General features: G+C 38.8%; 1 protein-coding gene across 30 annotated transcripts in view; it reads right to left on the minus strand.

The window, feature by feature from the left end:
- ANKRD12 (ankyrin repeat domain 12) overlaps positions 1 to 23,830 on the minus strand; it is a 149,526-nt gene that overhangs the window by 91,292 nt on the left and 34,404 nt on the right. For 15 of the 30 annotated variants that reach the window (XM_034943940.3, XM_055102464.2, XM_034943936.3 and 12 more), the window contains exon 2: positions 11,769 to 11,906. The exons of 3 other annotated variants lie outside the window; for them this stretch is intronic. In XM_034943940.3, coding sequence (XP_034799831.2) covers positions 11,769 to 11,855 — 87 coding nt within the window. In that variant the 5' untranslated portion in view covers positions 11,856 to 11,906. Of the gene's footprint in view, positions 1 to 11,768; positions 11,907 to 19,195; positions 19,455 to 23,830 lie in introns of all 30 variants that reach the window. 12 more of the 30 variants (XM_055102460.2, XM_063597190.1, XM_055102454.2 and 9 more) reach the window with 2 other exon arrangements.

Below are 23,830 nucleotides of genomic sequence, written 5' to 3' on the forward strand. Positions count from 1 at the left end.
CAAATGGCTTCCTGACTAGCAGTATCAGCATCACCTAGAAACTTACTAGAAATGCAAAATCTCAGGCATCATCTCAGACCTACTGAATCAGAATCTCTGGGGCTAGGGCTTAATGATCTGTTTTAATAGTCCTGCCACATAATTTTGATGCATAGTAAAGTTTGAGAACCACTATTATTTACCAATAAAGAAGAAAATATGTAAGGATCACAGGAACCAAGAATAATCTATCCAGGCCAGTAGATTACAACCCTATTTCTTAAATCAGAAAACCAGAAATGGATTTATAATTCATTTTAGAAAAAGAATGATATACCAAACAAAAATACTAAGTACTCGCCCAATCAGGTGAAGTGACCTATAGGTATTATAAAGTTCACTCCTATAATCAAAACATCCAAATTGATATGGCACATCTAAAACTGGGGTATGACAACTCCTTTGTGAGAAATGTGCTTCATACTGAGAACTAAGCCACACTGCCTTAGCAGGAGATCTTAAAAGAACATTCCCCAAGCTATGATAATAAGTGATAATTTATCATGATTGTAGAAACTCTCAAAAGCAAATGAAAAGTAGATTCAGACTATAAAAGATACCAGTTTTCAACCCAAGATGAAAAATAAAGGAGGGATGAGGAGGAAAAAGGGGCATAACAAATTAATGTCATTTTTTTAAAGTAGCAATAAAACCAAAAGATGACTCTAAAAGAGCAAATAAATTAACAAACCTTTGGTGAACTTAATAATGAAAAACAGAGAAAAGATAAAAACAAACAAACAAACAAAAACACTGAGATTGAGCCTGAATACAACTAGAGAGGGAATATTAAAAAGTTATGAAAGAATGCTGTTGGCTGGGCATGGTGGCTCATGCCTGTAATCCTAGCACTTTGGGAGGCCGAGGTGGGTGGATCACTTAAGCCTAGGAGTTTGAGACCAGCCTGGGCCACACAGGGGGACCTTGACCTTGTTTCCGTAAAAAAATTTAAAAATTAGCCGGGCATGGTGGCATGCACCTGTGTTCCTAGCTACTTGGGAGGCTGAGGCAGGAGGATTGCTTGAGCTGGGAGGATTGAGGCTATAGTGAGCCAAGTTCTCGCCACTGTGCTCTAGGCTGGACAACAGAGTGAGATCCTGTATCCAAAAAAAAAAAAATGCTGTATTCAATTTTACACTATTAAAAAACTTACTGCCTGTAAAAATGGGTAATTTCCTTGGAATATATGGATTACTAAAAACTAGCTCATGACAGGATGACAGGAAGGGAAAACCAGAACAGACCAATTACCACAGAAAACAGTAAATCAGGCTGGGTGCAGTGGCTAAAATCTGTAATCCCAATGCTCTGGGAGGCTGAGGCGGACGGATCACTTGAGGACAGGAGTTTGAAACCATCCTGGGCAACGTGGTGAGACCTCATCGCCATAAAAAATTTTTAAAAACTAGCTGGGCGCAATGGCACACACCTGTAGTCCCAGCTACTCGGGAGGCTGAGGCAGAAGGCTGCAGTGACCTATAATCATGCCACTGCATTCCAGGCTGGGTGACAGAGCAGAGAAAAACCCTGTCTCTAAAAAAAAAAGGAGGAAAAAAAAAGATAAATCCATAGTGAAATGTATGTTTAAAAAGGCACCTACTCCACAAGATTTTACAATAGAGTTTTAACCAAAAAAACAAAAATTCAAGAAGCAGGTATTTCCCATGTCTTATAAATACCAGAGCACAGAAAGATTAGAAGTTACCAATTCATTTTAGAAGTCTAAAATGAAACTGATACCAAAAAACAGCACAAGATACAAAATTATAGACAAAAATCCACTTATGAACTTAAATGCAAAAGTCCTAAACAGACTATCAAGCCAAATTCAATTCTTAGAATATATTATAATCAAGCAGGGCTCACCTAGAGAATGCAAGGACAGTTCACTGATAGAAAACCTCTTAATTCATTGTATCGAAAGATTAAAGAAAACCCTATGATGGCAAGAACAAAGTGACAAGAATAACATCAATAAATTCTACATTCATTCTTGATCAATTTCCAAGCTTTCAACTAAAATCCTCGAGCTATTTTTTCACTTCTGCCAATGGAGCTTCAAAAACAAGGTGTTTTGCTTATAAGGTTACTTAAAATGTAGGTTTTATTATATGGTGAGACCAACAAATCAGGATATTACTGCTATGGAAAAGATTGTTACTCACAGTTCCAAGGGGTGGGGAGCATGCCATGCCACATCATGCCACTCCAGACCACACAGGGAAGTACCAGGGTGGTTGGTCAAGAGGTAAAAGAAGAAAGGTGAAATGTGAGCAAGAGCCTTTACTGTAGTTTCTACAGGAAAAAAAAGTGTGAAGCAGGGGAAGCAGGCTTGGGATTGGATACCTTGAATAATTTCAGTGGGTTCTGGGGTATGGGAGCTGTTTCTCTAATTGGTGCCTGGTTCTGGGGTGATTAGGACAGATGGCCAGTGGCCCAGAGTGTGAGAGCCCAACAAAGTTGGGGGTTTGGATGTGGGGTCTAGACAGGTCGGTCTGAGAGTGAAAGATTTGCTCACAGTGAGTTTATTATCTCTAGGAACTGGCTAGCCCTGGAAGATACAGTCTCTCAATGGTCAGCAAGGCCTCAGAAGTCAAAGCAACAGAAATACAGAAAACAAAAAGGCACAGCTAATACACAGGTTAACCAACAAAACTCCAGTAACTTGCCTCAGAAAATGAATCATTGTTACGAATAAAAGATTTAAGAATCATTTAAAAATCCCTTCTCCCTTGCAGCTACATAAGATACAGGTCTGTGCCACAAAATGAGTAAAAAAAAAACCTATGTGATATCAAATTGAAAGAAAACAGCAAAAGAGTATATGGAATATGTTCTCCTGTGCAATACGGTGATGTGTAACTATCATAACTGCTAACTACTTGTTATGTCATCTATAAAACTGTCCTTCAAGGAGTATTTGAACAAAGGGTTTCTTTTCTTTCAAAAGAAATGTTTTTGATAGTCTTGAAATTTCTGTATTACCAAAGAGTAGAAATACTCTATCAAATTCACGAGAGGCTCATTAGCACATCCTAGGCCCATAACTCTGTTAGGTTTATTATCTTAAAATATTTCTAGAGTCTGTTTCATTTAACATTATTTTCCCAATAACTGGCAACAGCCATCACACGTAATAATGAAAGCATCAATGGTTTCTATTAATTCTGCTATTAAACAATGTATTGATAGCCTTTGTCATCTCAGTAAGATAGAAAAATGGTAAAAAAAAGTATCCAGAAAACAAGAATATATATACACACGTGCAAATATATAACAGAAAACTCGGGAACAATATCAAGGCATACCTTGGAGATATGGCAGATTCAGTTCCAGACCACCACGATAAAGCAATTATAATGACAAAACAAGTCACACAAATTTTTTGGTTTCCCAGTACAAAAATTATGTTTACACTATGATGTAGTCTAGTAAGTGTGCAATACTATCATGTCTAAAATACATATATACCTACTTTAAAGTACTAAATATACTAAAATATGCTAAAGATTGCATGGGCCATCGGTGAGTTGTAATCTCTTTGCTGGTGGAGGGTCTTGCCTTAGGTTGATGGCTGTTTGCTGATCAGGACAATTTTTGATGGTTGGGGTGGCTATTACAATTTCTTAAGAAAACAATGAAGTTTGCCATGTGAATTGACTTTCTCTCACAAGAGATCTCTCTGGAGCGTGCAATGCCGTTGATAGCACTTACCCACAGAACTTCTTTTCAAATTGGAGTCTATCTTATTTAACTCTGCTGCTGTTTTATCAACGAAGTTTATGTAATATACTAAATTCTTTGCTGTCATTTCAACAATGTTTATAGCATCTTCACCAAGAGTAGATTCCATCTCAAGAAATACTTTATTTGCTCATCCATAAGAAAGATGAGCTATTTTTCTCTTCTGCCAATGAAATGGAGCTTCAAACCAAGTGTTTTGCTTATAAGGTTGTTTTAAAAGTAGGTTTCAAGTTTGATCATGAGATTTCAGCAATTCAGTCACATCTTCAGGCTCCACTTGATTCTCATTCTCTTGCTTTTTCCAATCCCATCTACAGTTAGTTCCTCCACTAAAGTCTTGAACCTCTCAGTCATCCATGAGTGTTAGAATCAACTTTTCCAAACTCTGGTTAATATTGGTATTTTGACTTCCTCTCATGAATCACAAATGTTTTTAATGGCATCTAAAATGGTGAATCCTTTCAAGATGGTTTTCAATTTTTTTGCCCAAATCCATCAGAGGAATCACCCTCTATGGCAGCTACAGCCTTACAAAGCATACTTCTTTAATAAGACTTGTTTAAAAAGTTAAAATTATTCCTTGACCTATGGGCTGCAGAATGGACTGCATGTCAGCAGCCATGAAAACAACATTATTCTCTTTGTATGTCTCTGTCAGAGCTCTTGGGTGACAGCTCACTGACATGTCGTCAATGAGCAGTAATATTTTGAAAATAATCCTTTTTTCTTAGTAAGTCTCAACAGTAGGCTTAATCTATTCAGGAAACCATGCTGTGAACAGATGTGCTGTCATTAGGCACTGTTTTTCCATTGATAAGGTACAGGCAGAGTAAATTTCATGTAATTCTTATGGGTCTTGGCGTTTTTGCAATGGAAGAAGAGCACTGGCTTTAACTTAATAGTTGTCAGCTGCATTTGTCCCTAACAAGACAGTCAGCCTGTCCTCTGAAGCTTTGAAGCCAGGGATTGACTTCTCCTCTCTAGCTTTCAAAGTCCTACATGGTATCTTTTTCCAATAGAAGGCTATTTCATCTATACTGAAATCTGTAGTTTAGTGTAGCCATCTTCATCAAAGATCATAGGTAGATCTTCTGGATAACTTGCTGTAGCTTCCACATTAGCACTTGGTGCTTCACCTTGCACTTTTATGTTATGGAGACAGCTTCTTTCCTTAAACCTCATGAACCAACTTATGCTAGCTTCAGACTTTTCTTCTGCAGCTTCCAAACCTCTCTCAGCCTTCACAGAATTGAGGAGAGGGCCTTGATCTGGATTGAACTTTGGTTTAAGGGGATGTTGTAGCTGGTTTGATCTTCTATCCAGACCACTCCAAACTTCCTCCATATCAGCAATAAGACTGTTTTGCTTTCTTATGGCGTGTTCACTTTAACAGCACTTTCAGTGTTCTTCAAGAACTTTTCCTTGGCATTCCTCTCTTGGTTAACTGGCACAAGAGGCCTAGCTTTTGACCTCTCTCAGCCTTTGACATACCTTCCTCACTAAGCTTAATCATTTAGAGCTTTCAACTTAAAATGAGAGACATTCCACTCTTCACTTGAATACTTAGAGACCACTGAAACACAACAATTTCAAAATTGTTGTTTTAGGAAATAGGAAGGCCCAAGGAGGGGCGGAGTTGGGAGAGGAGCCAGTAAGTGGAGCAGTAGAACACATACAACATTAAGCTTGCCATCTTTTCTGCATACAGTGTGGTGCCCACAAAACAACTACAATAGTAACAAAGATCACTAATCATCATCATGATAATGAAAAAGTTGGAAATATGAAAATTATCAAGATGTGACATAGAGACAAGTGAGTACATGCTGTTGGAAAAATGTTGCCAATGAACTTGCTCAACACAGGGTTGCCACTAACCTTCAATTTGTAAAAAGCACAATTATCTGCAAAGCACAATAAAGTGAAGTGCAATAAAATGAGGTATGCCTGTAAACCAAAATGTTAATAGCTATCTGTAGGTGGTGCCATTACAGCTGTGTTGGGACATAATTCTCCATGTCTCTCTTGCATTTTTGCACATCTTGCGAGCAGACACACTAATTTCCTTTGTCCTGGACTATCTTTTCATGGGTATTTGTATGATAAACAGCCTCGAAAGACAGAGGTAGTGTCTCCCTCTAAAGCTAAGGACATACCTGTTTGCTGTCCAGTGTAATAATGTCTCCTTCTAGGGAAAAGTTCAGGCAGACTTGCTGCCCATCATAAAATATTTGGGGTTCCTACCCTGTAATACAACCCACTGCATATGCAGTTGTCATCTGCCCATCACTGCATCCCCCTTGTGAGAAGCGAGGCTCAGGGAACAGGCACAAACAATGATACTCTGGCTACTGCTATTGCTGAATAGCAAATATTCCTTCATCACTGACCTAGGAATTGTGTCTTCTGCCAGCATCCATGAAGCTAATTAGCTTACAAGTAGGGTAAAATCTCAGAACCTTCACAGTTGTTGACAAGGTAATAGGTAATTTCTATTTTCATTATTCTTATATGTATTTTCTAATTTTTTACAACAAACGTATTATAATACTTGGATAATAAAAGAAAAAATCTCAATAGTCACTTGGAGAGGAAATAATGAATGTCTGAACTACACTGATGACGAAAAGGATATAACAGAACTATTCAGATGGTTAAAATAATTAATATCCCCTCTCTCACATTTTATGAATTTAACCAGGTTTTAGACTATCTTAACAGATTTTATAAAAGATTCTGCTTTGCAAATTTTAAATACTGATTTATAGCTAAAAGAGTAGTGGAGACATTTCTAAACTAAACTAGAATCAATGGGGGGAAAAGACCACAGATGAGCAGTGAAAGGTGTGAACATCTTGTCAAAATCCTAACTATTTTAATATTTAATGAGAGGACTTTACATAAAAATTAAATTGCTATAAAATGCAATTACTTAAGTTATGCTCTACTTAAATGAATTTAAGGAGTGAAATTTTGGTTTAGGTTATTTTATTAATTTAGGACCTTGTAACAGCAATATTCTGTCATATTAAACTGTAAATGGGGTCTCTATTTACGTAAGAGAACTGTTAAAAAAAAAAATTAAAATGAATAGAGACAGCAGGGTCCTGCTCTCTTGCCAGGCTGGAACGCAGTGGCACAAGCATAGCTCACTGTAGCTTAAAGCAATCCTCCTACTTCAGCCTCCCCAGTAGCTAGGAATACAGCTGTGTATCAACACATCCAGCTAATTTTTTTTTTGGTAGAGACGGGGGTCTTGCCCAGGCTGGTCTTGAACTCCTGGCCTCAAGCAATTCTCCTGCCTTGGTCTCCCCAAAGCACACATTATAGGCATAAGCCACCATGCCCAGCCTCATTTCTAAAAATGTTATGGGGAAAAACAACTTAGCAGAACCCAGAAGCTGACTTCAATGCCACTCACTATGAAAAGACAATCGGCCAGGCGCAGTGGCTCACGCCTGTAATCCCAGCACTTTGGGAGGCCGAGGTGGGCGGATCACGAGGTCAGGAGATTGAGACCATTTGAGACCATCCTGGCTAACAAGGTGAAACCCCGTCTCTACTAAAAATACAAAAAATTAGCCAGGTGCGGTGGCGGGCACCTGTAGTCCCAGCTACTCGGGAGGCTGAGGCAGGAGAATGGCGTGAACCCAGGAGGTGGAGCTTGCAGTGAGCCGAGATAGCGCCACTCCACTCCGGCCTGGGCAAAAAGAGCGAGACTCCGTCAAAAAAAAAAAAAAAAGACAATCAAAGAAATACACATTGCAAATATACACATGAATGATGGTCATGCCTTCTACCCCCTACCCCAACTTCTTCACTTTGTCTTAAAAAGGAGCAGCAACATGGTCTATACCTAGCATCTTTGGAATAAAAACTACAGCCCTTCCTCTCAAGGTAAAATAAGGGGTTAAATATTCACTGAAAAACTGAGGAAAATACTTCTAACAACAGCTTTTGACATCAAACTGCTCTGAAATCCCAAAGCATGGCAATTTAAGTACAGCGCATGTTGCCTTAGATGAGCTTCTGATCCTTACCCAAACTAATGATCTTGAAAAACATACAGTTAAACAGAGACTGAGAATAAATACATCCCTTTATGTAAGCCAAAAATTTGTTAACTAGAGGAATGTAATAGTTTGTATTCATTCTTGCCATTTATTTTATAAATCCAATGATTAACAAGTATTCTTAACTTACCTAGGGAATGTTTTAAACAGAAATATGTTAGTGAAGTATTTGGTTTTTGCTATTGTTGCTACACTTTTAAGAAATCACACTTTTTGGCCCCACTGCACTCCAGCCTGGGCGACAGAGCGAGACTCCGTCTCAAAAAAAAAAAAAAAAAAAAAAAAAAATCACACTTTTAGGAGGGCAATATTCAGGCACTACTTATTTCGTGACAACTTTCAAAAGATACATGAAAAGTACATAGGAACAATTAAAGCTTCATTCAGTTTAGCCTTATAAATTCAAATCCAAAAAGTGGCATCAAGCAGCCCAGATAAATTTCCACAAATACAACCTTCACTATACTTAAACATGCAGAAATAAAAGTTATAATGTTTTCTTCAAATCTAACATTGCATTCTGTCCCCACATCTCCACGCAAACTACTTTCATCAAGGTCATTTAAAATGTTTCAATGGCCTCATCTTTCCTCTTAACCTCTGTTGCATTTGGCAGTGCAGACTCTCTCTTCCCTCTAGCCATTCTCTGTGGAACCTCCCTTGGTTCTCTCTCTGTCCTCCTCTTTCCTTGTCTCTTTACTCCTCCTAAAATATTTGAATTCCTCAGGGTCTATCCTCCTCCATTCTTGTGCCACTTTATACACTCTTTGTACACTCTTCTCCATACTTTCTACATATCCTCATATATTTATTTCCAATCCAGACTTGTTTTGAGTTCTTACACTCATATGCAACTGCCTACTAAACATTTCTACTTGAATGTTCCCAGGGCCAACTCAGTTCAGCAAGTACAAAGCAAACTTATTCAAAACAACCTGTTCTTTCTCTTGAATTTCCTTTCAGGAAATGGCCCAATCATTAACCTAGTAATGGAAACAAACCTCAGAATGGACCCAGACTATTTTTTCTTCACACACAAGTTTAATTCATTCAACAGCTTTTCGATCTGCCAACTTCTCTTCATCCCAAAAGCCACTGCCCACACTGCCTCCTACTTACATTTTATCAAATAGCATTCTGACTGGTTCTTTCTATGACCCTTCCCTCCTGACTGACTGACTACAGAATAAGTTCCAAGATCCTTTGCAAGGCACACAAGGCTATAATGAACTGCTCCTTGTCTAGTGCTAGACTCACCTCCTATCCTCCATCCTTCATAGGCTACATCCCAACTCAAGTTTGTTTTCCATTTGCTGTTTCTTTCGCTTATACTACCCTTTACTTTCACTTTCCTTCTGGTCAAATACGGATTCATCCTTGAGAACCCAGATTAAGTACCTAATTCTACTATTAGGCTATCGCTGAACCTGTTAAGTAGCATTCTCTCCTTTTTTCCTCCCATCACTCAGTAGTTTCATTAATGAGCTTATTACACTGGTATAGCAGTTCTCAAATTATGGTCCGTGAGATCAACTGAGGAGATCTGCAACGTCAGTATCTTCATAATAACATTTAAGATGTTATTTTTATCTTTCTCATTCTCTCAAGAGTATATATTGGGGTGAAACTTCTAAAATTGATTGTGGTTGTGACCATACAACTCTGTAAATATAAAAACAACTGAATTGTATACTTTAAATGTATGGCATGTGAATTATATCTCAATAAAGCTACTTATTAAAAATGGCAACATCAGCCAGGGTGTGGTGGCTCACACTTGTAATCCCAGCACTTTGGGAGGCTGAGGCAGGTGGCTCACTTGAGGCCAGGAGTTTCAGACTAGACTGGGCGACATGATGAAACCCTATCTCTGGGCATAGTGGTGTGCACCTGCGGTCTCAGCTACTCAGGAGGCTGAGGTGGAAGGATTGCTTGAGCCTGGGAGGTCAAGGCTGCAGTGAGCTGAGATCACACCACTGCACTCTCCAGCCTGGGTAAGAGAGCAAAATTCTGTCTCAAAAAGGAAAAAAAAAAATGGCAATATCAAGATATTCCTACCTAGATCAAAAAAAGACTGACAGAAACCATGGCTGAAGACTTGCCTTATAGTAAGTACTAAGGAAAACTCTTACACCAGATAGTAACTTAAATCCATAGGAAGAAATTAAGAACACCAAAATCAGTAAATTTGTGGGGAAATCTGAAACTACATAAACATAGATTTCTCTTATTTCTTTAAAAGATAACATTTTGTATCAAACAATTATAACATTCTTTTGTTGGGTTAATCACATATCTAGATGTAATCGATGTTATATAAATAACACAAAGGAAGAAAATGGAGCTATATTGAAGCAAAGCTGCTATATTTTACTGGAATTGTGTCAATATCAACCTGTAAGTAGACTGTGATCAATTAGGATGTGTATTACAATCTCCAGGATCAACATCTAAGATAATAAATCAAAAAACAGTTTAAAAAAATCAGAGAAATTAAAATTGTACACTGAAAAATATTTAAAACCAAAAATGGCAACATAAAAGAGGTAACAAAAAAGACATGAAATATACAATAAAGAGCAAAACTGCACATATAAATTATCATCAGATATAAGTCATAGCAATAATTACATTAAATGTAAGTGGACTAAGTACTGTAATCAAGAAGAGTTTGCCAGTGCAATCGGGGAAAAAAGGGGGGCGGGAAGTAAAGGTAATCAAACAAAAAAAGAAATATCCGGACTGGAAAAGAAGTAAAATTATCTTTATTCACAGATAATATGATTCCATATGTAGAAAGTCCTAAGGAATTACAAATTGTTAGAACTAATAATTGAGTAAGATCACAGGATACAAAGATAACTACATCAAAAATCAATTATATTTCTGTACTAGCAATAAAGAGCCCAAAATAAAATTATCCATAGTAGCACTGAGAGAATAAGATACTTACAAATAATTTAACAACAGAATGCAACACTTTTACACTGAAAACTACAAAGCACTACTGAGACAAATTGAAGATCTAAGTAAATGAAGAGCTATTCCATGTTCATGGATTGGAAGACAATATTAAGATGGCAATACAACTCAAAGTGATCTACACATTCAATGAAAAAATTCAATAAAATTCCTTCAAAATCCTAGCAGGTACTTTTGTAGAAACTGACAAGCTGATCCTAAAATTTATATGAAATCATGAAGGACTCAAAACGATTGTGAAAAGAATACAGTTTGAAAACTTATACTTCCTGATTTTGAAAGCAGATATGGGGTTGCCTGGAGGGTTTAGGGTTGCAGTGGAGACTGACTACAAATAGGCAACAAAGACCTTTCCACAATGATGGCAATGTTCTAAAACCTTATTGTGATGATGGTTGTGCAACTCCGTTAGTTAAAAATGTCTGGAAACACCTCAGACATCTTTCCATAAGAAAATGGCTTTTAAAAAGACTTTAAAAAGTAAACAGAAAAAAAATTCAAAGACAATGTATAAAACCAGAGATAAGGAGAGACTAGGGATAGCAAGACCAGTTAGGAGACAACTGCAGGAGTCCAAACGAAGGTTCTGAGGGTCTAAATTAAGTAGGAATGAAAAAGGATAGATATAAAAAGACAGAATTACAGGTCATTGACAATGACTACTAATAAAAATTTTTCCCTCTCTCAATCATTATTTCTTAATTGCACAATCTTAGTAATTGTGTTTTACTTAGTAGTTGTGTGTTCACCTTAAGGAATGATAAACAATCACTTCCCCAGGAATCCAATTTATTTCTAAAGGGCATAAATGGTTTGGATTTATCTGGCATCCATATTGGTTTTTATCTTATGAGAAACCACTAAAAATACTTAATTGGGAGTCTTTTTCCCAGTTCAAAAAGTCAACACATCTTTAGTATAATCATATACCTTTCTTCCATATGGTTTCTCTACCATATTGCTGTCACTGTCAGAATTTTCACTCTGAACTGGTTTTGTGAACCCAGATTTGGGCATTTTACAGCTGTTCAGCTAGCTTCTTCTTTTATCAGTCTTCTCATCCTGGATCTGTAAAGAATAGATATATAAGGGTTATTTGAATATATATACAATAGAACCTACCTGAAGTTTATGCACCACAATTAGTCCAATTTGTTTTCTCTCTGTTTTTATAAGATACCTTATTTTCTCAGAGAGGCTATCCTAAGCTAAAATAAGTTTTCACCTTATTTTAGCTTCTGGTTCTCTAAAAGAAAAGAGAATTACTTTTATAAATTTCTTCCTATATTCTCGAGACAAGTAACATCTCCAGTTTTGGGTATCCAGAAGCAGTGAAAGTGGAAGCAGTGACAAAACGTTTCTCTTTTCAGTAGGAATCCATAATGGGAGCTCCTAATCGATGCCCTTGTAGTTTTGTGTTGGTTTGGAAGTCATTTCTGAAGACCCAACCAAGAACCTGTTAGGTTTGATCAGTAATTTTACAACACCTAATTCCCTACATTAAATCCTTCCCATTTAAAATCCCTAGAATAGTTTATTTTCTTTACTGAACATCCTCAGCCATTTAGTCACTTTATCAAACTACTCACTGATATACTTCTATTGTACTGTAATCACCACTGTATACATATTTTATTTCCAATTTGTTCAGCCTTCTCTTTCCTATTCTACAAGCATAATAGGTCAAACATTCTCCTAAGAGCTTATGATTATGACAAGTTTATGCCTGAACGATCCAGAAAAAATTCCAAGGGGTTTTACATGTTAAAGAGGAACCTATGAGGCTACACCTATGTTGCTGTCAGATAATCTATTACCTACATGTGGCAATTTAAAATTAATTAAAATGAAATTAAACTAGCCACTGTACTATACAGCACAGATACACATTTAAGTAATAACAGAAAGGTCTACTGCACAGCACTGGGCTAGATTGAGGCTGCTGGCCAAGGGGAGTATTACTTGGGCTACAACAAGAAGCAGAATGACCGACAAGATTACTTTGAACTCTTTCATGCTATAAATCTCCTACAGATGGCTATCATAGATCTAAGTTAGCTGTCATTCTAGTATCTATGTAAATTATTAAAACTCAGACACCTTGAACAGAGTATTAGTAAAATCTGCTGTCCCGTTGGTGCTTTAAAATTTCTTTCGTTTTGATAGAAACAAAACCAAAAATCCCTTAAATAAAGTGAGCTAATTTGTAAATTATCAAAACCATATTAATCTGGAAATAATTAAATCAGAATACATTACAACACAAAAAACTACCAAAGAAAAATGGTTCAAATCTTTCATTTTATAGAGGAGGAAACAAACTTGAAGAAATTAAGAAACTTTTTTGACATTACACTCAAGAAGCAGAACTTACCTTGGGGCCATTCAACCATTTCATTAACATATAAACAATAATTTAAACATAGCACTGTCCTCAAAGCTAACCACTGGTAAAGCTTATGGAGTTAAAGTTATGAGCCACATAAAAACAAAAAGACTGGCTCAAAAGCAAAACTGAGCTATACAATACATATAAACATCAGCCTAAGTGAGACTATGAAGATAAAACAATGTCTCCTTTGTAGATGAAGCAAAGCAAGTTGTTAGTGAACTAAAGGAGTGTCAAATATTTTTTGAGAAAATTCTACAGGGCAATATTATATTAAATAGATTCTATGTAAGGAAAAGCTTACACCATTTTTCAATAACTATTTAGAAAAATGCCAGCAGTAACAATAAAAATCACAACTGGATTCCAAAAATATTCCTTCAATCAACTAATATTAAGCATTTAATACTGAGTTAGCTTCTGGGTGCAAGATGTATACTGTAATCCCTAAAGCAATCACTATATAATAACTATACAAAAAGTAACACAAATCACACTAGGTAAATTAAAATGGAATATTAAAAAATGTACAAATAATCCAATGAAAGGCAGGAAAAGAAAAATTGAACAATGAAAAACAGAAAGAACAAAATTATAAAATGATATAGACCTAAGCCCAAATATTAATAATAATATAAAACACAAATGGCTTAAACACACCAAAAGACAGAGAATGCCAGAAAGTGGGAAAAAAACCAACAAGAAGTTTGCTTCAAATATAATAATAGGTAGGTTAAAATAAAAGAATGGAAAAAGAACCCATGGAAGTACTTGAGTTTCCAAGTGCTTAGAAAGAAAGCAAGCTTGAGTGGCTATATTAACAACATCGACAAAACAGACTTCAGAACGAAGAGGGACATTATATACTACATATTGATAAAGGGGTCAATACACTAAGACAACACACCAATCTGACATATGTATGCAACCAACAACAGAGCTTCAAAATACATGAAACAAAAACGGCCAACTGATAGACAAAATAGATAAATTCATAACTACAGCTGGAGGCTTCAACTATTATACTTTTTATTGACATAACATCAGCAAGGATTATATAAGAACAGAAAAACGCCGTTAATCAGTTGGTTCTAATTGATGTTTACAGAAATATCTGCTCAACAACAGAATACTCTTTCAAGAGCACACAGAATATTCCCCAAGATAGGCCACATTCTGTGTCATAAAACAAACTTTAACGAATTTAATTAAAACCATACAAAGTTTGCTCGTAGACAATAAAGAAATTAAACCAGGCCAAGTATGGGAGCTCACACCTGTAATCCCAGCACTTTGGGAGGCCAAGGTGGGCAGACAGCTTGAGCCTAAAAGTTCAAGACCAGCCTGAGGACAACATGGCGAAACACCACTTCTACTAAAAATACAAAAATTAGCTGGGCATGGTGGTCCGTGCAGGTGGTCCCAGCTACTCAGGAGGCTGAGGTGGGAGGATTGCTTGAGCCCAGGAGGTCGAGGCTGCAGTGAGCCATGATCACGCCACTGCACTCCAGTCTGGGTGACAGAATGAGGCCCTGCCCCTGCCCCCCTCAAAAAAATCAAACTATGTAATTTAGTGTATTAATTCAAACCATAAAAATATATGACCATCTCAACAGGTAAGATAAAATGTGTTAGCTAACATTCAATACCCATTAATAATAAACAACTCTCAGCAAACCAGAATTAGAAGGGAACGTGAATGCTTTCTCTTCTAAGATCAACAATGAGGCGTGGATGTTGGGTTCTCTTTTACCATTCCTATTCAACACTGTACTACTTACTGGTGGTCCTACGTAAGTTCAATAAGGCAAGAAAAAAAAGGCATACAACTTGGAAAGTGGTAAAACAGGCCTTATTTCCAGATACCATGATAATCTATGTAGACAAGCAAAGATATCTACAAAGAAGCTATTAGAACTAATACATGTGTATAGGAAGGACATAGAATACATGGTCAATATATAAAAATTATTTCTACATATTAGCAATAAGCAATTAGAAATTAAAATTAAAAATACAACCTACAACAACATCAGAAATACTAAATTCTTAGGGATAATATAACAAAATATGTGTAAGAATACATGGTGAATATGTGAAAAAATTTTTCTACATACTAGCAATAAGCAATCAGAAATTAAAATTTAAAATATAACCTATGATAGCATCAAAACCACTAAATTCTCAGGGATAAATATAACAAAAGTATATAAGACTGTACAATGACAAATACAAAAACACTTTGGAAAGAAGTGAAAAAAGATCTAAATATATGGAAAGATATGCCATGCTCATGAATCAGAAGATGCAATGTCGTTAAAATGTCAGTCTCTCCAAATTGCTCTATAAATTCAAGGCAATCCTAGTCAAATTTCCAGGATCTATTTTTTTGTTTTTTATGGAAACTGACAAATTGTTTCTATAACGTATACGAAAATGTTAAGAACCTAGAAAAGTCCAAATAATGTTGGGAAAAAATTAATTGGTAGACTCACATTACCTGACTTCCATAGTTACTAACAAAGATACAGTAAGCAAGACAGTGTTTACTAATGTAAAGACAGACTTATAGATTAATGGAACAGAACGGAAAGTCCAGAAACAGATCTACACGTATACATCCAATCCAACAGATTTTCAACAAATCTGTCAATGTAATTCACTGGGAAAAGGATATATTCCTTTCAATAAACGGTCTTGGAAAAACTGTATATCCAAATGCAAAAAACAAAAGAGAGAGAGAGAGAGAGAATCTTGATCCTTACCTCACTCCACAGAGAAAAATTAACCTCAAAATGCATCATAAACCTAAATTTATGAGCTAAAACTACATCACTTCTAGCAGAAAACAGAGCATTTTAGTGGCCTTGGATTAGACAAAGATTTCTTAAATAGGTAATGAAAAGCAGAAATTATGAAAGCAAAAAATGGATAAATTAGACTTCACAAAAACTTCTGCTCTTTAAATTACCCTGTTAAGGTGTTAAGAAAATGAAAAGCCAGCCATACTGGCAGAAAATACTTGCAAATCACATCTTTATAAAGGACTTCTATCCAGATTATGTAATTCTAAAGGACTTATATCCAGAACATATAAATAACTCTTATGAATCAATAAGATAAACAACCCAATTTAAAAGTGAGTAAAAGATTTTAACAGTTCAGCAAATAACATATAATGAATGGCAAATAAGCACAGGAAAAGATGCGCAACCTCATTAGTCACCAGGAAAATTAATAATGAGATGTTCTCACTCATATGTGAGAGCTAAAAAAAGTTGATCTCACGAAGGTAGAGAGAATGATAGATACCAGAGGCTAGGAAGGGTACGTGTGGAGGGTGGGGGATGAAGAGAGGTTGATTAAAGGGTAGAAACATAAATAGAAGAAATAAGTTCTAATGTTTGACAGCACAGTAGGGTGACTATAATTAACAACAATAGGTCATATATTTCAAAATAGCTAGTAGACAGCTATTTGGGAACATTCTGAAATGTTCCCAAAGCAGAATTGACAAATACTCAGTGATGAATATCCTAAATAATCTGACTCGATCATTACATGTTCTATGCACAGAACAAAACATCAGATGTATCCCCTAAATATGTACAAATATTATGGGTCAATTAAACGATTAAAATTTTAAAATAAAAAAATGAGATGTCACCCACCAGAATGGTTAAAATTAAAGACTAAGAAGACTAAATGTTGGTGAGAAACTGGAACTCTCATATGTGGCTGGAGGGAGAGAGGGGACGGGCAATGATGCATAGCGGTACGGCCACTTGCTAAATGAAAATACTTGGTGTTATCTTCATACGGCTAAGAAGAGTCCTTCATATTCTTCCATTCTCCGTATAACAATCTTGGTGGCTATTACACTGCTTGCACTTCAATTTCCATTCCCTAAGGGCTGCACAGAGTATATTAATACTTGTTCAGGGCTACTTTCCTGTTTAAGCCAACCAGCTGCAAGCTCTACTGTAGACTTTGTTATCCAATGGCTAAATGATGCAGTTTATAGATTCTATTCTGCCTTTGAAGATGTTTCTTCCCTTAAAATTAGTATGTTCTTGCTCCTTACAGACCAAACAGTCTATGTATCGAACAGCAACTGACTTCCAGGATTAACATTCTCTAAATGTATGCTATAAGACAGTTTTCCACTCCAATTTACAGCAGTAAAATATATCTTCTTCTAAAACAAAATAACCCAGTATTCTCTTGGGTGTCTTTTTTTTTAAATGGCATTACTACTTGGGATCACTCAAGGGATACTAAAAACATATTGTTTAACACCACTGCTATTTCTAAATAATTTTGTTTATAATGAAGGCAAAACATTCTAGTTGCTATTCTGAGGTACCAAGATACGTACATCAAAAACTCTAGTGTAAACTAAACATCATTTGGGTAAAGAAGATGTACAGATGCCTTTTTTTTTTTTTCTTTTTTTAAAGTATAAGCACCTTAAGAACCGAGTTTGGGCTGGGCACAGAGGTTCACACTGGTAATCCCAGCACTTTGGGAGGCTGAGGCAGACAGACTGCTTGAGCTCAGGAGTTTAAGAGCAGTCTGGGCAACATGGTGAAACCCCGCCTCTACAAAAAATTAAAAAATTAGCTGGCCATGGTGGTATGTGCCTGTAGTCCCAGCTACTGGGGAGGCTGAGGTGGGAAGACTCCTTGAGCCTGGGAAGCAGAGGTTGCAGTAAGGTGAGGTCGCACCACTGCACTCTGGCCTGGGCAACAGAGCTACTCCAACCTGGGTGACAGAGCCAGACCCAGTCTCAAAAAAAAAATAGAACAGTGTTTTGTCTGTTTTCCAACTCATTCAAAATTATAACCAAAACTAAAATTTTCTATCATTCAAAGATATTAGGCAAACAAAAATGTTCACCTATCTGTGACTCCTCACAGATAATCAATGTCATTATCTTAGCAACGTCACTAAACTAATGCTAAGTTATAATAACAAGACCAGCAGAATCAAAAAACACAACTCAAGACAACAGCAATGATACACAGATAAACATCCTTCTTGAAAGCTGAGGTGACTGCAATACAACAAGTCTTGTTTGACAGACTTCTTAGTACAATAACTAAATTGACTGTTCAGGAAACAAAGAGCTTTTTTTGGTTCATAAATTGTCCTTTATCCTAAGGCTAACAATTTGGAGAAAATTTTATCTTAGCAGAGAGTACAAAATCACCTATAGGATGAGGCTGAACTTTGTCAAAAAGAGGTTTTGGCTGAGTGTGGTGGCTCACACCTGTAATTCTAGCACTTTGGGAGGCCAAGGCAGGCAGACTGCCTGAGCTCAGGAGTTCAAGACCAGCCTGGGCAACATGGTGAAACCCCATCTCTACTAAAATACAAAAAATTAGCTGGGCATGGTGGCACCTGCCTATAATCCCAGCTACTCAGGAGGCTAAGGCTTGAGAACTGCTTGAACCAGCAAGGCAGAATTTGCGGTGAGCCGAGATAGTGCCACTGCACTCCAGCCTGCGTGACAGAGACTGTCTCAAAAAAAAAAAAAAAAAGAGGAGCCTTTGAAAAACTGATCAAGTGATCAAGAAGGAAAGAAGCCTTGGGACCATTTCTGTGGAGGAAAAACTACTGAACACTGACAAAAGAGGGAGAATCGGGGAGAAAATCCAATAACAGAGAAAGACAACTCAGACTATTTAGAAGAGAGGGCTGAGAGAAAAAAACACCTCTAGTTGCCAATGTGGCCTAGAGGACTATGGGGAACAGAAATAATAGAATTTGCATATCTGAATGCTACAAACATGGAGACTGCACATGTATAATACAAGTGAATATCTACAGAAATATTCCAACTACAGAAAGTCTATTTTGAGATCACTTTAGAGTCTGGCAGCATTTAGTGAGTTCCAGGCCTTCAGAATCAATGCTTTAAATGCTTTGGTCATACAAAAAATTAGGCAGGAGTGGTGACGCACACCTGTATTCCCAGCTACTCCGGAGGCTTAGGCAGGAGAGTTGCTTGAATCTGGGTGGTGGAGGTTGCAGTGAGTCGAGATCACACCACTGCACTCCAGCCCGGGCAACAAAGCAAGACTCTGTCTCAGGAATGAACAAATAAAATAAATAAATAAATGCTTTGGTCTGTTTGCTCTAGTCACTATCTTCCAACTTAAGTTTGACTTGAATATTCTTCATAGCAGTTTCACAAAGCACTGGGATTATTCCTCAGTTTCCACCTGTAAGACAAGAAGGGGGCAGGAGGGGCCAAGATAGCCGATTAGAAACAAGATGGCTCTCATAGAGAAGAATGACAACAGCAAGTGAATTCAGCACCTTCAACTGAAATGTCCAGGTTCTCACACTGGGACTGATTAGGAGGATGGCATGACCCACAGACAACAAAAAAAGCAGGGTGTGGCAATGGCCCACCCAGGAGCACTGGGGAGCCAAAGGAACCCCCACCCCCAGCCAAGGGAAGCAGTGAGTGATTGTGTAACCCCACTCAGGAAACCATACTTCTCCTACGGATCTTTGCAACCATGGATCAGGAGATCCCCTCATGAACCCAGGCCACCAGGGCCTTACTTAGGTCCAATATACAGAGCTGTGCGGAGTCTTGGCAGAGGAGTTGCTCAGGCTCACACGTAAACCCAGGAGTTTTACAGACTCCACCCTTGGGAATCCCAGCAAGGTGAGAAATCCATCCGTACCCTCCCCTAGGAAGAGGGCTGAATCCTGGGAACCAAGCAGTGTCATTCTGCGGGCCTCACTTCCATGGCACCTCAACCCACTGGCTTGGAATTCTAGCCAGCCAGTGCAACAGGCTAGAGACTGCCTAAAATGGATGAGTTCCCAGGGGGAGGGGCGGCTGCCATTTCTGCAGTTCAGTTGACCCAGCTGTTCTAGCCTGCTCCAAAGAATCCAGGTGGTCCTGATGAGGAGGAGTCCCTCACAGGGCAGCACAGCTGCTGTGCCAGATCGTGGCCAGACTGCTCTTTTAAGTGGGACCCCAATCCATCCCTCCTCACTGGGTGGGGCCTCCCTGAGGGAATTTCAGCAACTCCAGCCAGGGTTATATGAACAGTACTCTGATCTCTCCCTGGGACAAGCCCCTAGGGGGAGGAGTGGCCAATGTCTCTACGGTTCAGTTGACTAAGCCTTTCTTCTTATTATTTTTTTATACTTTAAGTTTTAGGGTACACGAATGACTCAGCCTTTCTAAGCTGGCTGGCTCTGGAGAGTCCAGGCAGTCTGGGCAAGGAACGGTTACCCCCAGTGCAGCACACCTGATTACCAAAAAGCAACCAGACTGCATCTTCAAGCAGGTCCCTGATCCTGTCCCTCCTGATTGGGTGAGACCTCCTAACGGGGATCTCCAGACACCTTCTACAGCAGCATCCAGGCTGGCAACAGGTCAGTACTGCCCCCCCTACCCCCGCCCCCCACCACCCCACCGGGATGGAGCTCCCAGGGGAAGGAGCAGGCTGCCATCTTAGCTGTTTCACAGCCTTCACTGGTGATATACCTACAGGTAAAGGAAAGACCAAGACAACTAGGGTCTGCAGCAATCCCCCAGCAAACTACAGCAGCCCTATGGAAAAGTGCACTGACTGTTAAAAGAAAAACAGAAAACAACAACAAGAGTATCAACAAAAAAGACACCACAAAAACCCCATTTAAAGGTCAGCAACTGGCCAGACGTGGTGGCTCATGCCTGTAATCTCAGACTTTGGGAGGCCGAGGAGGGCGGATCACCTGAGATCAGAAGTTTGAGACCAGCCTGGCCAACACTGTGAAGCCCCACCTCTACTAAAAATACAAAAATTAGCCGGGCATGATGGCAGGCGCCTGTAATCCCAGCTACTCTGGAGGCTGAGGCATGAGAATGGCTTGAACCCGGGAGGCGGAGGTTGCAGTGAGCCAAGATTGTGCCACTGCACTCCAGCCTGGGTGACAGAGCTAAACTCAGTCTCAAAAAAAAAATCAGCAACCTCAGCTGGGCAGAGTGGCTCACGCCTATAATCCCAGCACTTTAGGAGACTGAAATGGGCAGATCACGAGGTTGAGGCTGCAGTAAGCTGAGATTGTGCCACTGTACTCTAGCCTGGGCAACAGGGCGAGACTCCGTCTCAAAAAACAAAAAACAAAAAAACAAAAAACAAAAAAAAAAGATCAGCAACCTCAAAAATCAAAGGTAGATAAGCCCACAAAGATGAGAAATAATGCAAAAAACATTGAAAACTCAAAAAGCCAGAGTGCCTCTTCTCTAAATGACCACAACACCTCTTCAGCAAGGGGACAGAACTGGGCTGAGGCTGAGATGGCTGAACTGATAGAAGTAGGCTTCAGAAGGTGGGTGATAATGAACTTGGCTGAGCTAAAGGAGCATGTTGCAACCCAATGCAAAGAAGCTAAGAATCATAATAAAATGGAGGAGCTTCTAAACAGTATAGCCAGTTTAGAGAGGAGCATAACTGACCTGATGGAGCTGAGAAACACAAGATGAGAAATTCACAATGCAACCACAAGTATCAATAGCAGAATAGACCAAGCAGAGAAAAGAATCCCAGGGCTTGAAAACTGTCTTTCTGAAATAAGATAGGCAAACAAGAATAGAGAAAGAAGAATGAAAAGGAATGAACAAAACCTCGAGAAATATGGGACTATGTAAAAAGACCAAACCAATGACTGATTGGGGTGCCTGAAAGACATGAGAAGAACGGAATCAAATTAGAAAACATACTTCAGGATATCATCCAGGAGAACTTCTCCAACCTAGCAAGAAGGGCCAACATTCAAATTCAGGAAATCCAGAGAACCCCAGTAAGATGATCAATCCCAAGAAACATAATCATCAGATTCTCCAAGATCAAAATGAAAGAAAAAATGTTAAGGGCAGCCAGAGAGAAAGGCCAGGCCACCTACAAAGGGAAACACATCAGACTAACAGCAGACCTCTCAGTGGAAACCCTACTAGCCAAAAAAGATTGGGGACCAATAGTCAACATTCTTTTTTTTTTTTTTTTTGAGGTGGAGCTTCATTTCACTCTTCCTGCCCAGGATAGAGTACAATGGTGCGATCCCAGCTCATTGCAACCTCCACCTCCCGGGTTCAAGTGATTCTCCTGCCTCAGCCTCCCAAGTAGCCAGGATTACAGGTGTATGCCACCACACCCAGCCGATTTTTGTATTTTTAGTAGAGATGGGGTTTTGCCATGTTGGCTAGGCTGGTCTCGAACTCCTGACCTCAGGTATCTACCCACCTCAGCCTCCAAAAGTGATGGGATTACAGACGTGAGCCACTGCACCTGGCCTCAACATTCTTAAAGAATTTCCAACCCAGAATTTCATATCCAGCCAAACTAAGCTTAGTAAGCAAAGGAAAAATAAGATTCTTTTCAAACAAGCAAATGCTGAGGGTATTCATCATTGTCTTGAAAGAGCTCCCGAAAGAAGCACTAAATATGGAAAGGAAAAACTTTCCTTTCCGCTGCCAGCCACTACAAAACACACTGAAGTACACAGACGAGTGACACTATGAAGCAACCACATAAACAAGTCTAACAAATAACCAGCTAGCATCATGATGACAGGATCAAATTCACATATACCAATATTCACCTTAAATGTAAATGAGCTAAATGCCCCAATTAAAAGACACAGAATGGCAAAATGTATAGAGTCAAGACCCATCAGTATGCTGTCTTCAGGAAATCCATTTCATGCTTGGAGGAGCCAAGATGGCCGAATAGGAACAGCTCCGGTCTACAGCTCCCAGCATCAGCGACGCAGAAGACGGGTGATTTCTGCATTTCCAACTGAGCTTTGAAGACAGTAGTGGTTCTCCCAGCACACAGCTTGAGATCTGACAACGGGCAGACTGCCTACTCAAGTGGGTCCTTGACCCACGAGTAGCCTAACTGGGAGGCACCCCCAGTAGGGGCGGACTGACACCTCACACGGCCGGGTACTCCTCTGAGACAAAACTTCCAGAGGAACAATCAGGCAGCAGCATTTGCGGTTCACCAACATCTGCGCTTCTGCAGCCACCGCTGCTGAAACCCAGGCAAACAGGGTCTGGAGTGGACCTCTAGCAAACTCCAACAGACCTGCAGCTGAGGGTCCTGTCTGTTAGAAGGAAAACTAACAAACAGAAAGGACATCCACACCAAAAACCCATCTGTACGTCACCATCATCAAAGACCAAAGGTAGATCAAACCACAAAGATGGGAAAAAAACAGAGCAGAAAAACTGGAAACTCTAAAAATCAGAGCGCCTCTCCTCCTCCAAAGGAACGCAGCTCCTCACCAGCAACGGAACAAAGCTGGAGGGTGAATGACTTTGAAAAGTTGAGAGAAGGCTTCAGAAGATCAAACTACTCCGAGCTACAAGAGGAAATTCAAACCAACGGCAAAGAAGTTAAAAGCTTTGAAAAAAAATTTGACGAATGGATAACTAGAATAACCAATGCAGAGAAGTCCTTAAAGGACCTGATGGAGCTGAAAACCAAGGCACCAGAGCTACGTGACGAATGCAGAAGTCTCACCAGCCGATGCGATCAACTGGAAGAAAGGGTATAAGTGACGGAAGATCAAATGAATGAAATGAAGC

Source organism: Pan paniscus, chromosome 17 (assembly GCF_029289425.2).
Source record: "Pan paniscus chromosome 17, NHGRI_mPanPan1-v2.0_pri, whole genome shotgun sequence".
NCBI lineage: Eukaryota > Metazoa > Chordata > Mammalia > Primates > Hominidae > Pan > Pan paniscus.